General features: G+C 41.9%; 1 protein-coding gene across 1 annotated transcript in view; it reads left to right on the top strand.

Annotated features, from left to right (window-relative positions):
* SND1 (staphylococcal nuclease and tudor domain containing 1) overlaps positions 1-16,262 on the top strand; it is a 417,734-nt gene that overhangs the window by 30,265 nt on the left and 371,207 nt on the right. Inside the window, exons 2-4 of the mRNA XM_077770770.1 lie at positions 3,599-3,748; positions 11,130-11,250; positions 15,570-15,648. Coding sequence (XP_077626896.1) covers positions 3,599-3,748; positions 11,130-11,250; positions 15,570-15,648 — 350 coding nt within the window. The remainder of the gene's footprint in view (positions 1-3,598; positions 3,749-11,129; positions 11,251-15,569; positions 15,649-16,262) is intronic.

The following is a 16,262-nucleotide window of genomic DNA, read 5'->3' as shown; positions in this document are numbered from 1 at the left end:
CTGCCTGACTTATTTCGCTCAGCATAAAACCCTCAAGGTCCATCCATGTTGCTACACATGGCCAGATTTCATTTTTTCTCATTGCCACGTAGTATTCCATGGTATAGATAAACCACATCTTCTTGATCCATTCGTCCGTTGATGGACACTTAGGCTCTTTCCATGTTTTGGCTATTGTTGAGAGTGCTGAAGAGCAGATTTTTTTTTTTTTTGTCCCATTTTATTTCACTGAGTATGCCAGTAGCCTGGAATAATACCTGGCACATAGTAGGCACTCAGATTTTGATTGAATTAATAAATGAATAAATGAATCAATCAATGAATAAAATTTAAAAAATTATCCACATAGATGTCAGGTCTTTCACGGGGGAAAAATGACCTGTTTTGGTGCTATAGGAGATACAAGTTAAATTTGATATATAAACTTTGGTCTTTTTAATTTTTTTCTAATGGAGCTACTTCTCCTTGGCTTTATTTGGTGGGGAACCTTGGATAATAGAAGCCCATTAATATATTTTTATTGAGTGAAGACTATTGGCACCTGAAGCAGGTGGAAGGAGTTTAAGAATCCTTAGAAGGTGAAGTGGAGATAGCAAGAAGGAGGTGTAGTGTGTGTTGAACTATTTCAGTTCTATAAATAGTAGGAAGGAAACTAGTTCTTCTCTTATTGATAGGTCTCTTCTTTCTTAATGGTCTGCAGATGGTCTTTTCCTACTTCTCTACCAAGGCCATGCCTGAATGAGGGGGAGCCAGTTTTATAGGAGAGATGTATACATGTCAGCCCTTTCCTCCTGGGGGAATAGGAATGGCAGTGTCTGCTGCGATGAATATCTATTCTTGTTGCTTATTAGGTTGAATTGGTGCCTGCTGCGTGAAATTTGTATACTCAATAGTATAAAAGGTGTCAGGCAACCTCTAAAGTAAAAAAAGCCTTCTCTCTCTAATATTAATCCAAGCATTGACTGTTGTCTGAATGGCATATTTGGTGCAATAATGTAAAGATGTTCTGACAGCAGTCTTCAGAATAGCATTCAGGGAGAGGGGAAGAGGTACAAAGGAAGTTTTGCAAAATTCCTATGCCTAAGTTGTTTGCTAAAGCCCTTAATGGGGCCCCGGTAATAGTTACAGACCCACTGTCTCCCAGGGACCTAGGTTACTAAGTAGAGGTATTAGAGATAGCACCTTTCTGATATTTAGGGGACAAAGGGGGGTTGTTCTCATCAGTCATTCTATTCTTGAGCTTTTCAGTGTGGTGTTTTTTTGTTTTTTTGTTTTGTTTTGGGGGGTGTTTTTGTTTTGCTTTGTTTTTGGTCAGACTTGAGAAATCAGGACTTTTTTTCCTAGCCTAGATCATTGCTTACTCATCAGGGTTTATCTTGATCAACCAAGGTGGGTTTTCTTGTAAATGGGCCTTAGCTTTTCCAGCTGGGCTTACTGAGAAGCACTGGGTCTCCTGGGAGTGCTTAATTACTTTTTGAGAAAAGTTGACTAAAACTGAGGAGCAGGCATTGGGGACAGATGCTCTGGTTTGTGTGCTGGGTGTAGTTTGGCTCTCCTCAGCACCATTTGGAATTTGTGCGTCAGTGATTTCAAGTGCAGGTATTCTGCAATGTGCTATTCTGATTGTGACGAATTGACTATGAATGAATCAGATCCAGACTCTTCCTTTACTTCCTTTGGTGCCTCTCATTTCAGGAACCCCAGATATCCTGTGCTCTAGTATACCTGTTCTTTCCTGGCTTCACTTTGAGGGCTTTTTTTTTTTTTTTTTTTTTNTTTGTCGGTTCCCAGGGATGATGCCCAGGGCATGGATTCTCAGGAGAGGCAGTTTCTTAGAAAGACTGTTTGGTTGGAAGCTATAGTTTAATTACTGATAACACTTGATCAGAAACGATATAAATGGAGAGCATGATTTGTCATCTATAAAGAAGACCATCATTTATTATATGTGTCCTAGTGTAGCCAAGGAAGAGCCGTTTAGACCAAGGTGCTTCAGGTATTGATGATACTGAGGCATTAATCAGAATGCTATTTTTTTTTTTAAATTGGAATGTGTATATTTGTTGGACAGTTTCTGTAAGAAGGTAGTAGAGTGTATAAATGTGTTATATTCATGCAGTGAAATATATAGCCTTGAAAATGAATAAACAGGTGTTTTACATCAACATGAATTTCACCAAAACAACAACATCAACAACAAAAACCCAAAACAAACAAAAAGCAAAAGGCAAAAGAAGCAAAGTGACATATGGGCGCACACAGTAGATTCACTTTATAGAGAGTTCAGAAATAGGAAAAATGAAGCTAAATTGTGTAGAGATGTATACATAGATGGTAAAACTATACAGGAAAGTAAGGGAGGGGTTGTTGTAATGGTGGCAGGGGAAGGGACTACAAGCAGAGTGGGGCGCAGAAGGGAGCTTAAGATCTAGCATGTTCTAGTTCTTTACTTGGGTGGTGGTTACTCAGTTTGCTCATTTTTTTTAAAGTGTACATATGTGCTTAAATGTGCTTCTGTATTTATATTAATATTCCATAACTTAAGGAATTAAAGTGGAGAGATGAGGGAGAAATGTCAGCCAAGCAAATGTATATGGGGTGGCTTTCTTTCCAAGCGTCGTTCCTTTACAGAGACCTCTGCGGTGTTGTGTACCGAAGGGCTCTATGTTGGGCAGAACTCTCCAACCTATCTACTAATTTTTCAGCAGCTATTTCTTTTTCTGAAGTGTGAGATTGGGAGTCTTTCAGATCTAGTGAAGCCAGTGCTCGAGTCCATCTGTTCATTAAATTGTGCCTTGCTGAGCAAAGACAACTTGAATAGCTTGGGTGACGTTTGTCATTTTTTTCTATACGCCTTTTCTTCTGTTCTCCCACTTGAAATCCTCCCTACTTCTCCCCTGCAGATATTTTAAGTTAAATCCCAGTGAGCTTCAGAGCTCTTTTGCAAGTGGGTTCTATGCCTGGTGTCTTTGATTAGAGAGAAAAAAGGAGCTACTGTGCTTGGGAGCTATAAGGTGCCTCTTAGAGCTCCAAGGTTTTAATCCTAGAGAGCATGGATTTTCTAGATCACTTTGTGTGTCTCCCTTGGCCTAGACTGAGTGCTGTCCACAAGGGACATGTAGCATTGGGTGTACTTGGCTCCTTGTGGATGAAGTGTAGGGGCTTCTTCCTTCTGCTTCTCCTTTTCTTAGGCCTTCCATTGCTTGCTTCTTCCTGAATGGGATGTGTGGGTGGAGATGTTAACTTCTTAATAATTGAAAAAGGACATGGGTGGTGGTGCTTGCTGGCATGAAGTTACAGAGGTCCTTCATCTCCATGTCTCACATGCCTCTTTATCCCGAACAGTCTGTTTCTTTTATGTTGTTTTTAACTTTTCTGTTGTTTGTTTAATTCGTACTACTATTTCTGGGTCTGTCATTTCAGAATGTAGCCCAGCGTTTCTGTGGGTATTTCGCATAATATAATTAAAAACAATCCCATTTGTTTATTTGAATGCCTCCAAGTTGCCAAGTATGTTGGGGATACAGTGAGTGAACACTTCACTTTATGGTGAGATTACTCTAGACCACTGATTTTCTCTCTTTCTTCCCCTCCGTAGGTCCTCTCAGGATGTGCCATCATTGTCCGGGGACAGCCCCGTGGCGGGCCTCCTCCTGAGAGGCAGATCAACCTTAGCAACATTCGAGCTGGAAATCTTGCCCGCCGGGCAGCTGCCACACAACCTGATGCAAAAGATACGCCGGATGAGGTAGGTGCTTCCAGAGACTTCCCTGAGGCTGTGGACCCAGGTTCTAGCCTAATCTCTGCGACTGGTGCACGTTCATACTTTCTTTTCCCACATTTTGAGTGTTTTTGCAGGAATGATGACTCTGGTCGCAGCCATGGTGGCTGGCAGAGTTTACTTGCTCTCAGCTCCCCACCGCTAGCAGTGAATCCCGGTCCCGGCCTGTCTCTCCTGCCTTTTCCCATAGGCTCGCTGCCTCTGCATGCTTGTTGGCATTCTCATTGCTTCTCTTGGAGCATAGGTTGGGATATTTCCTCCAATGGTCTCTTAGCCATTGGAGGCTGCCCTTGGTTATGGCAGAGTTCTTTTATTAATTTATGTTTGAGTTCTTCATGTTCAAAATTCAGAAGGATGTAGAGTGAAAAATCCAGTTCTCTCCAGGGACTACTGATGTCATTAGTTTCTTGTGTCTCCTTCCAGAGATATTTATCACCTGTCCAAGCAGACATTCTTCCTTCCATAAATGGTAGTGTATTGAATGTCTGTGCTTTATTACAGGTTCCATCTGTGAACCCCTTGAAATTGTTCTCAAAGTTTTGTGTAAACGTGCATTGTTAAGGGAGGGAGTTTTTAATTGGTTGTTCAGGTGGCTTCTGGCTCAGTAGTCAAGAAGCATTGTGTTTGGTGAGCTGAGAGGCTTCTGAGCTTGTCCCGCCATCCCCTCCTTTGCCCGGTCACTGTACCACTGTTTGTGGTCTACCTTGGACACCTTCAGTTCTTCCATCTCCCAGCAGCTGCAGTGAGTCCAAATTTGGCGTGATCTAGTCTTCTTGGCTCCTGTCCTTTGAAACCTCAGTTCTTGTCTCTTAAGTAGTGCTTTGGCGATCATTAGAAGTGAAATTTCTGGATTCTAATTACTTGTCCTTTCCCCAACTTGATGATTTTGGGCAAGTTGGTAGCTCAGTTTTCTCTGCTGTTTCCTGACATGAAAGTAAAGAAAAGGCGGTTCATGGTGGATCTTCTGTTTAAGGAAAAAATGTAGTTTTAAAGAATCTTTAATAAAAGAGGCATTTTGTTTGAATTACAATAGTGAAGCAATATTATAGAAAATAGAGACAGCTTACCCATGGTTCTGCTGTCAACAGTAATCCAGTTAGATTCTTGGATAATGACAGAGGAGATCAAAGAAATTCGTTTTCATTGGTCCTCCATCAGTGACCATAACTATTGGGAATAGTGTAGACATTGTTTGTGAGGCTTAAACAAGATCATGTGAAGCACTTCACTTAGCACAGGTCTGTAATGTACTTGATAAATGTTACTTGTAATCTCTACTGCTATTTGTTAATTTTTGTTATAAATACTCCTGGTACTGTTAGACTGAAGCCTGGAAGATTGACTCTGTCACAGCACTTTTCAAATTTTGCATGGCTAAGTGCTTTTCTTGACCAACTTTTTCAATAGTCCTTTACCTTTCAGTTGTGCAACTTTTTCAATAGTTCTTTACCTTTCAGTTGTATGTTGTATAATAGCTTGAGTGCTCCTGTGAGGAGAAGCGATGACCCTGGCTGGCTAGGGCTGATCAAGTTCATTGTCCCAGAAGAAAGAAGCAATGTAGTCTCTAAGAAAGAAGCGTTGGGTTTTAATTTCCTGTTTTGTGGATGGGAATCTAGGGCAGAGAAACACAAGGCCAGTTGGAACTTGTTCCAAAATATTTCCTATGTAACAGTACAATAAAATCTTACAGGAACTCTTCTAGCTGAGAGAATATTCCGTGATCTGATCCCAGCCCTCTCTCTTCCAGAGCAACCCAGTCTCACTAAGTTTCTCCTGGTAACTCTTCAAATGTCCCTGGGACATAAAGTATTTGATGGCTACAGATGTCACCCTTCCTCAGCCACAGTCACTTCTCTGTCCTAATACCCTAGTCTCTCTTTTCCCTGCTGTGATCTGGTTTTCTCCCTCTCCTATGCTTTTGAAGCTGCTCTGGCTCAAGTGACCAGTGATGCCAACTGATATCCCAAGTCAGAGACCTGATCTCCCTTTCTGTTCTTGCCCTGTGACGTCCAGGCCTTTATCAAGACCTAGAGAGTCTCCCTCCTTTAAGATCTCTCTTCTCCATCCTCAAAACTTCATTACTACTCCTGTTGTTCTTTGTTCCACTCTGATAGTGTGCTAGGAGTGCTGAAATAATGGTGCTTCTTCCTTCATTCCCCTCCTCTCTGACTCGTTCTCCAGAGGCTCCCAGGTCTTTTTGAAACAAAATTTCATTTATTCCCTTGCTCAATTTTATTCTCACACTCATTCCTTGCTTACATGTCTTTCTCTGCAACATTGTAAGTTCATCGAGGGGAGGGACCTTANAAATAAAACAAAGACATTTTTTTCTTCAAAAAAAATTTTTATGGTTTTTATTTATTTCTAGAGAGAGAGAGAGAGACAGTGTGAGCAGGGGAGGGTCAGAGAGAGAGGGAGTCACAAACTGAAATAGGCTCCAGGCTCTGAGCTGGCAGTCAGCACAGAGCCCGATGCGGGGCTCGAACCCACGAACCGCGAGATCATGACTTAAGCGAAAGTCGGACGCTTAACCGACTAAGCCACCCAGGCGCCCCGCTCAACTCTCTTCTTGTGCCCAGTCAGTGCACAACAACAAAACTGATACACGGTGAATCAACATGTGAATAATTAGGGTAAAAAACCAGAGCATTTCCTTTTTGGGGATTAGTGGATTGTGGAATGTGGCATTACCCTTTCTCTCTGGCTTTTCGCTGTTTGGGAGCATGCTGTCCATGTTTTCCACATTCAGGAAGAGTCCAGGATGGTATTGCTCATTTGCTTCCCTTTGTATCACTGTCCCAAGTATCATTTAGTTGATTATTCTCTGCCTTCCATCATCACATCTTCTTTTAAAGAGGCTCAGCTCTCCTAAGTCTTGTGGCAGTAAAAACAGCTCCACTGTATGTTCCCAGGCCTCTCTGCTCTGTTGCAGGCTAATCTCCTGTGTTGCCTAGCTACTCTAGGCAGCCTAGATACTGCATTGATGAGCATTGTGGGAATTACATATTTATTTCCCACAGATTTATTGAGTTCCATTATGAGTGAAGCTCTGTGTTGGTTTCATGTGAAATACAGAAATGAATGTTAACAGTCCTACTGTCAGTGGAGCTTTTGAGAATTAGGGTGGTGGGATCGCAGGGCCTTGAGGGATTAGTTACATAGACGTGTGGCACAGCCGGTGGGGTGATGAGAAGGTGGGACAAGGCATTGAGCACTGGGCCATGAACAAAAGTAGCCAGTTGTAAGGATTTACACTGGCACAATAATTCAGGAGTCTGTCTGGTTCAAAGAAAAGATTGGAATTAAAAAACTCATTTCATTGCGGTAGACCTCAGACCTTGTCTGAGGCAGGGAGCAGGGTGCAAGCTGCTAGGTGGCCAGCTGTTGGGCATTCTAAAGGGAAGAGGGAATTTTGCATCTCAACTACTTAGTAGCCATTTGATTCTTAGATTGAGCTCGGAGACATCACGAACAGACCACAGTTGTTGTTCTTATTAGGCCATTCTGGAGCTTCCTTGATAAATGCTTTGGGCAACTTTCCCATACTTGACTCCTAGAGTTGTTCTGGGAGGCTGTGTTGGGATAGCCCTCTCCAGCAGACTAGCTGTCCTCTGTATGGACACCTGCACAGAGATTTGTCCTGGGATGCTTCATTGCCCTTGTGAAGAGTGGTTTGGTCAGTTGCTCTCATGGGTCCCTCAGTTGCCTCTCTTCATAGGTGAACTCTTGTGCAGTTAGTGAATTTGCCCGACCCGAGATGGAACACAACTTGAGAAGGCTGGTTCAAGGAAGCATGATTACAGAAATTAGATTAGTTTTCTTAATAGGATTAGGTAGATGTCCTTTCCAAGACCAAGAGTATAGCTTTCTCTTATTGCCCAGGGACTGACCAACTGTAAAACATGAGGTCCTGAGAAGGGTGCTCCTTCAGCAAGTCTTAAAAGCTTTTAGTAATTTTGTTTAGTTGGTAGAAATTGGAGGTTTACTCATAGGTGCTAGATAGTTCCTTGTGAACTGACCCTTGATAAATGAGTTTTTAATCAAATTCCTTTAAGAGTACTTGTTGTGTCAGAGCTTATCCAAGTATTTAGGAAAACTGCATGTTACTGAATTTTAGATATTAGTGTGCTACTCAAAACCGAATCCTGAACAGCAGACCTGTAGCTGAGGATGTTTTTAGAGTTAAGTGGATCATTAAGGTAATAAAAGTGGAGGAGGCTGTGCTAGTTTGTTCAGTACTGTTTTTGTGATGTAGCTGATAATTGGGCTCATTTTTCAATTATAAGACTCTTTTTGGTGAGAAGTGGCTGTTTTCATTTTTAGGGGGTAGAGATGGGACATGAAAGTACTGTGAACTTTATATGACCATTGAGTGATGGGCTCTTTTGCTCTTGGGTGCTTTGAGGAGAGAGCATTAGATGAGTGAGGATAAGCTTGTTTTTCTGTCTTTGAGAGCACTTACACAGGATCGATTTTTCTAGAAGCGCTCACAACTGATATTATATAACAGTACTAGTTTTGTGGCTACCAGTCCAGTGGGTTGGTGAACTGCCATTTTTTGATTGACTTCTGGTTTCTGGGAAGTCATATGGGCGTTTTCTTTTAGAAAAGCTTGTTGGATAACTCCATGGAATAATCTTAATGGCCTGAAAAGGTTAGCAGAGGCTTCCTTTCCAGGCCAGTGATGAACTGTTTGTCTTTACTATGTGTAGCCCCAGCCCTGTGGCTCCAGGTGATTGTAACAGACAGTTGTACACATATTGTGTACACTTTTCCTTGTTGCACTTTGCATTTTTTCTGTACATGAGCTCCTGCATATCATATATTCCCTGAACTCTTATGCCCTCCTTCCTCATTTTTGTTCTGAGGGAACCTGGGGGCACTGAGCTAGGTCTAGACTATAAATTGAAGTGCAGGTGGCCACTGACACAGGACTACTTCAGAGGAGACAGCTCCCTTCGTACCATCCTAGAAGTGATGGCATGGGGATCTGGGGGTCACATAGAGACTCCTTTGCATTGTGTAGATACGTGGTTCACCCCTTGTGTCCAGACCTTACACGGGGAGAGGAAAGAACCACCATTGTCAAGATGTCCCCTTACCAGGGCCTGTACTGGTGTCTTCCATAAGATTATGGGACCTGGGTCCCACTGCCACATCCTCAGACTACAGCAGGAAAAGGAGACATTTTGGGGAGAATAGATCTTGCCCTTCTCAACTCTGTTCTTAAAAAAGGTAGGGGGAATGACACAAGCAAGGCTTTCTATTTCTTTTTCTTTTTTTTAATGTTTAGTTTTGAGAGAGAGAGAGAGAGAGAGAGAGCGAGCGAGGGACAGAGACAGAGGGAGATACAGAATCTGAAGCAGGCTGCAGGCTCCAAGCTGTCAGCACAGAGCCCGATGTGGGGCTTGAACCCATGAACCATGAGATCATGACCTGAGCCAAAGTTGGATGCTTAACCTACTGAGCCACCCAGGCGTGCCAGCTAGGTTCTTTCTTGAGCTGGAGACTCACTCTGGGAAATAAGAGCACTAGAACCTTGCCCTTACTGACAGTTGTGTCTTGAGCTGGTTTCAGGCTAGTTTAATAATTTGTGAAAGCACTTTGCAAACTGGAAAGAGACAAACAAATGGAGGTAGTAGTTATTTATGTTTTCCCTTTGACTAGGTGAGTTCCTGGAGCCTGGACTTCCCATTCAGGAGTGGGTTGATAAATATAAAGCATTTAGAGTAGTGGCTGGCTCATGGCAAGTGCTATAAAATTATTGGCAGTTATTATTCATGAAGTAAACTTCATGTAGAAGTAGATCTGAATAGAAAGTGATGGAGGAGAAAGTACTACTGCCAGTATCTGGGAAGCTGTGAAGCCTGTTTTCAGGGCCTGTGCTAGTTAAATCAAGTGCTAGATCTTCCTTTTTTATGAGCCCCCTAAATGTGTGATCTGTGTTGTGTGCATTTCATTTATATGTTCCCCTCAGGGCTTAGTGTAGGGTCAGGGTATTGAAGGANTGTAACAGACAGTTGTACACATATTGTGTACACTTTTCCTTGTTGCACTTTGCATTTTTTCTGTACATGAGCTCCTGCATATCATATATTCCCTGAACTCTTATGCCCTCCTTCCTCATTTTTGTTCTGAGGGAACCTGGGGGCACTGAGCTAGGTCTAGACTATAAATTGAAGTGCAGGTGGCCACTGACACAGGACTACTTCAGAGGAGACAGCTCCCTTCGTACCATCCTAGAAGTGATGGCATGGGGATCTGGGGGTCACATAGAGACTCCTTTGCATTGTGTAGATACGTGGTTCACCCCTTGTGTCCAGACCTTACACGGGGAGAGGAAAGAACCACCATTGTCAAGATGTCCCCTTACCAGGGCCTGTACTGGTGTCTTCCATAAGATTATGGGACCTGGGTCCCACTGCCACATCCTCAGACTACAGCAGGAAAAGGAGACATTTTGGGGAGAATAGATCTTGCCCTTCTCAACTCTGTTCTTAAAAAAGGTAGGGGGAATGACACAAGCAAGGCTTTCTATTTCTTTTTCTTTTTTTTAATGTTTAGTTTTGAGAGAGAGAGAGAGAGAGAGCGAGCGAGGGGCAGAGACAGAGGGAGATACAGAATCTGAAGCAGGCTGCAGGCTCCAAGCTGTCAGCACAGAGCCCGATGTGGGGCTTGAACCCATGAACCATGAGATCATGACCTGAGCCAAAGTTGGATGCTTAACCTACTGAGCCACCCAGGCGTGCCAGCTAGGTTCTTTCTTGAGCTGGAGACTCACTCTGGGAAATAAGAGCACTAGAACCTTGCCCTTACTGACAGTTGTGTCTTGAGCTGGTTTCAGGCTAGTTTAATAATTTGTGAAAGCACTTTGCAAACTGGAAAGAGACAAACAAATGGAGGTAGTAGTTATTTATGTTTTCCCTTTGACTAGGTGAGTTCCTGGAGCCTGGACTTCCCATTCAGGAGTGGGTTGATAAATATAAAGCATTTAGAGTAGTGGCTGGCTCATGGCAAGTGCTATAAAATTATTGGCAGTTATTATTCATGAAGTAAACTTCATGTAGAAGTAGATCTGAATAGAAAGTGATGGAGGAGAAAGTACTACTGCCAGTATCTGGGAAGCTGTGAAGCCTGTTTTCAGGGCCTGTGCTAGTTAAATCAAGTGCTAGATCTTCCTTTTTTATGAGCCCCCTAAATGTGTGATCTGTGTTGTGTGCATTTCATTTATATGTTCCCCTCAGGGCTTAGTGTAGGGTCAGGGTATTGAAGGAATGAAGTTGCCTGAATGCTGATTCTGGTTGGGAACTAGGCAGTTCTTACATGACACATTTGTTTTGTCTTTCAGCCCTGGGCATTTCCTGCCCGAGAGTTCCTTCGGAAGAAGCTGATTGGGAAGGAAGTCTGTTTCACGATAGAAAACAAGACTCCCCAAGGGCGAGAGTATGGCATGATCTACCTTGGAAAAGGTGAGTTAGCAAGGAGAAAAGGACTCCTTTCTAAGTCTAAAGTTTCTCCAAAGATCTGGTTTTATCTTGTAGAAGACCCGTGTGAGTTCTAGTGGTGGGAGTTCTAGGACAGTTGGCTGTGGTTGTAATTGGAAGTCCTTTGAGTACCAGAGCTCATGGTGCTTAGGTGCAGGGGATTGACCCCCGATTCCTGCTCCTTGTTTACTCCTGTGCCTGCTCTCCTGGCCTGATTTAGGTGTGTGTTGCACACCCTGGCATTCTTCCTTACAGTTAGGCCATCAGCCTGTGCAACTCCGTGGCTCTGTGCTTCTAGGTCAGAGTGCTAATTGAATTCCTATAGATTTCCTGTTGCATCTTCTGTTTCCTTTATCCATCTTGTGGCTTTTCTTCTCCTGGGGCTTTTTAAGAAAAGAAGAGTTGTTTGGGGCTTGTGGGGTTTTGCAAGCCACTTGTTTTGTAATGGAATGGAAAGAATGCAGGCTTTGGAGTTGTGTAGATGTGGGTTAGAATTCTGGCTTCTGTTACCATGTACCCTTATTTAAATTTTAACTTTTGTAAGTTCTAGTTTCGTTTGTAAGCTATTGAGAGAGTTGAAGGAGATAGTATATGTAAAGCACTTGGCTCTGGCACAGAGTGTATACTTAGTAGCGCACATATGTCTGTTGTTCAGCTGGGCCAGATGGCTCATGGGACATTAGGTGTTCTGATCTTTCTTGGATTAGGAGGGAGAGGAGAGTACGATTGTGGAATGGAGTTTGAACAGAAATCAGACATTGAAAGGATTGGTAGGATATTTTCCATAAAGCAGCCATTTTGGGAGTTACTTTGGGAGCAGATTTGTTTTTTGTTTGTTTTTTGTTTTTGTTTTTGTTTTTTACAATCTTCGATTAAATTCTGTGATTCTTTGATGGAATGAACTTCCTACTGAGCTGCTTTAGATAATCTTTTGATTTGGGTAGTAAGTAGCTAGAAATAAGGAAACAGGGTATGTGGCATGGCTAACACCATCCTCTTAAGATTCTAACTGTAGAGGTTTTGGAAAAGTGAGTTAGGGATGACCCTAGAATTGTTTTATTTGATTTACCCAGCAGATAGACACCCTTTTCACCCTCCCAGACAGAGGGCTATCTGCTTCTTGATTGTATGGGAAACTACAGAATTATATCGTATCTTTTCAGAAAGATACAAATTTATTTTTTACCCAAAATTCAAATAATATACTAGGATATAATATACTTAAGCATTATTGTTGGATGGATGCTATTGGTTAGAAAGAATGTAATACAAATAGAAGCCCATGGTCTTCAAAATGCAATCACTCCAGGATTTTATCACCTAAAAAACTGCAATTCCACAACAGCTGGTCAGTCTTCTGTTGCTCTGACAGAGACCTCACTGAAACTACCAAAATGTCAGGCATGGATAATTTCTGTAGGGACCAGCTTTAAGAGTTCTTTTAAATAAACTCAGCCTTCAATTAAAATGGTCTAAGTGTTTATGTTGAAGGAAATTGACATTTAAAATTCTTTGTTTTTAGAAAGTTTATTTTTAAAAGTGACCCAGATTATAAACTGGATATACTGTAGCATGCTAATGTACTAGTGTTTAAAATAAAACCTGGTACATAGGAGGTGATCAATAAATATATGCTGAAAGAATTTTTGGAATTACTTACATCTTTCAGTTTTAAAGGTTTAAATGACTTAAAGTTTAATGTTTTTAATCTTTTAAAGAAATTTCAATGCCAATTGTAATGAAAGGAACAGTGGCTTAGATAATTCATATCCATATGTTTATCCTATGTCATGGTTTCTCCTTTTTAATTTTTTAATTTTTATTCTTTATTTTTAACTTAGAGAGTGTATGTGCATGTGTGTGTGCTCAAAGGAGCGGCAGAGGGAGAGAGGGACAGAGAATGAATCTTAAGCAGGCTGGATGCTTGTTTAGAGCCCAATATAGGACTCGATCCCAAAACCCTGGGATTATGACCTGAGCCAAATATCAAGAGTTGGACACTCAGTTAACTGAGCCAGCCAGGATTCCCCACTCACTTCTTTTTATGTTGGGGAAGAATGGTAGAATTTGGGAATTTGTGGTTGATCTAGAACTTACTGAAAAAAAAAAAAAAAAAAAAAGAGTTTTCTGACATTTGGAGAAAATACAGTCCACTTGCTCAGAATATCATCCCAATTGTGAGTTGATCAATTTTATAATTTGATAAGTAATAAGCAAGAGTCAGATCCTTGACTTACAAATTCCCCATTTCAGTATTCTATCCACCACGTTTTGTTGCCTCCTTTAGGAGTTCATCCAGGGAAATATATTTTTCTCCCTTTTGAAGGAGCAGTCAGAACTCAATTTTTAGAAGTGGGTCAGCCAACAGCCATTTCATAGTGCTCTGTGCCTGAAAACTGGAAGCTGTTTGGTGTGCAGCTGATTGGCTGGTTTTATGACCACACACCTTGTTTGTAACTGGGCTGCTTTCCACCCTCCTGACATTTTGGCACCTTACTGCTCAACTCTTCCTTCCTTCCTTCCTTCCTTCCTTCCTTCCTTCCTTCCTTCCTTCCTTCCTTCCTTCCTTCTTTCCTTTCCTTTCCTTTCCTTTCCTTTCCTTTCCTTTCCTTTCTTTCCTTTCTTTCCTTCTTTCTTTCATTTTGAGAGAGAGTGTGTGAGTGAGTGGGGGAGGGGTAGAGAGAGAAGGAGAGAGAATCCCAAGCAGGTCCCGTGCTGTCAGCCTGGAGCCCAGTGTGGTGCTTGACCTCATGAACCATGTGATCATGACCTGCACTGAAACTTGAGTTGGACACTTAACCGACTAAGCCACCCAGTCACCCCTCAACTTTTAATTGTTAAATCCTTAAAAACCCTTCCTTTTGACTTTTGCTCTTGGGAGTCGTAATACTTGCTAATGTCAGATAGCTCTGTGTGTCTGTATCTGGCTTCAGTAACCTCAGTGGAAAGGTTCTTAGGATTCATGCTCAGCCTCAGAACCTGAGAATTCATTTTTTTGGGGGGGAGGGGGTGGAGGGGCAGAAGGAGAGAGAAAATCTTAAGCAGATTCCACGTCCACGCAGAGCCTGATGCAGGGCTTGATCTCGACTGTGAGACCATGATCTGAGCTAAAATCAAGAGTCCGATGCTTAACTGCCTGAGTCACCTAAGTGCCCCAAACCTGAGAATTCCTTGTATAAATATCATTCATCTCAACTTTCCTTGATAGGAAAAGAGGCTTATAATTTGCTTCTGTAGAAATTTGGGCAGTGCTAATGGCAAGGCATTTAGGCTGGGTTTGGGGGTGGTGTGTATATTGTTACTGCTTACAGAAGTGATACATAGTGTATCGAATATAAATCTCACAGACTTTTATTCTGTGCTGACATTACCTATCAGCTAGACTCCCGTGTTTGTTTAATCTGGGACCTTGTTCTCTGCCTTATTAAAGATTTTTATGTGGCGATTCCTTTACCGCTTTGTCTGACAAGCAGAGATTTAAGAGAAAACGTAGACTGAAACTTTTTCAATAGGATGGAAATGCAATTAATGTTTCAGGTGCCCAGGTAGGACCTAATCAGGTTGAGTTTTAAGTTTAACTTCATTTTTCTTGCCTGCTGCTGTATGATAGATTAGACACCTAGGCATTACCTCTGCCCTCGTGTCTCCCAGAGCTGGAGACAAATGGTGTAGCTTGTCTTGTGTCCTCTTGGAGCAGATAATAGGGCATCCTGAGAGGAATTGGACTTTCTGTGTAAAACGTGATAGACATTCCTAAATGAAGCCATCTGATTGTACAGGTGTGACGACTCAAATTTGATTTGTTTTTAATTCCTGCTGTTGTGTTGGGCACTGTGCTAAGAGATTTACAGACATTGTGGTTTAATTCTCACAAGAAGCCATGTGGCAGGTACTCTTCCGTATTTATAGATGAATAAATTAAGACACTGAGAGACCTTGTCTAAGGTATTAAATGGCAGAATTTGTATTCTGCTCCAGACCTCTGCTTCTTAGGTCAGTGTTCTTTATACTCTCCTGGGCTGCCATGCTTTCCTTCAGTCCCCAAGATTGCCTTTGGCCTGGGAGTTACACAGGAAAATTGGAAACAAAGTCCTAAGAAGATTTATAGACCTTTGGGTCTTTGAGAGTAGACATTATAGGAGAAGAGGTTTTCTGAAAAACTCAACACTGTATTGTTGCCTTGTCCAATTCTCTGGCAACATCACTCTCCTTGAAGAGCTAAGGGTGAAAGTGGTTCCATTTGAGCTCTGCCTCTGTTGGAGGGAGATTTGAATCTTGTGTTTAATTCCCTTTTTCCTCCTCAGATACCAATGGGGAAAACATTGCAGAGTCTCTGGTTGCAGAGGGCTTGGCCACCCGGAGAGAAGGCATGAGAGCTAATAAGTAAGTATTCATTCCTCTTCTGACCCCTTATAGTCCATTGTGAGAGCTGGGGTTACTCTAGGGGGGGTGGGTAGTCAGCTCAAAATGCTTTGCTGCATTTTCTTTCCTGTCCCCTGTCATACAGTGGGGAACTTCTGGTACTCTCCTGGTTTTTTGGTACATTGCTGCCTTGGTGTGGATTATTCTGAGCATTGATTAGTGACATTTGACATGTATAACTCCTTTAAAAATAGGCTTTGAGACAAGACACTTCCATTCTTTATATTCATAAGAGCCCATAGGCTATGTCTTATGCCACTGATATTCAGTTACAGAGTATTTATCCATCTAGTCCCAAAGATTTATTGAGCACTTGCTATATGCCAGGCTGTGTTCTGGGCACTGAGAATACAGCCATGAACAAAGAGATAGCTTCTGCTAACATTTTAATGGGGAGACAGACAATAAGCCAATAAACAAATAAATATATGATACGTCATGTACAAGAAGCAAGTGCAGTAAAAAATAAAGTGGAGTGAATAAATAGAGTTCAAAGCAAAATCTGCTGCTTAGAAGCTAGAGTAACCGATAAAGGCTCAATGGTTCTGTTTTAAAATCAGGGAAAATTTTCTCTC

The sequence above is a fragment of the Crocuta crocuta genome, unplaced genomic scaffold (genome assembly GCF_008692635.1).
Source record: "Crocuta crocuta isolate KB4526 unplaced genomic scaffold, BGI_CrCroc_1.0 scaffold266, whole genome shotgun sequence".
Taxonomy (NCBI): Eukaryota; Metazoa; Chordata; class Mammalia; order Carnivora; family Hyaenidae; genus Crocuta; species Crocuta crocuta.
Note: the sequence above shows the minus strand (reverse complement) of the source record. Positions and strands in the feature narration are given on the sequence as shown.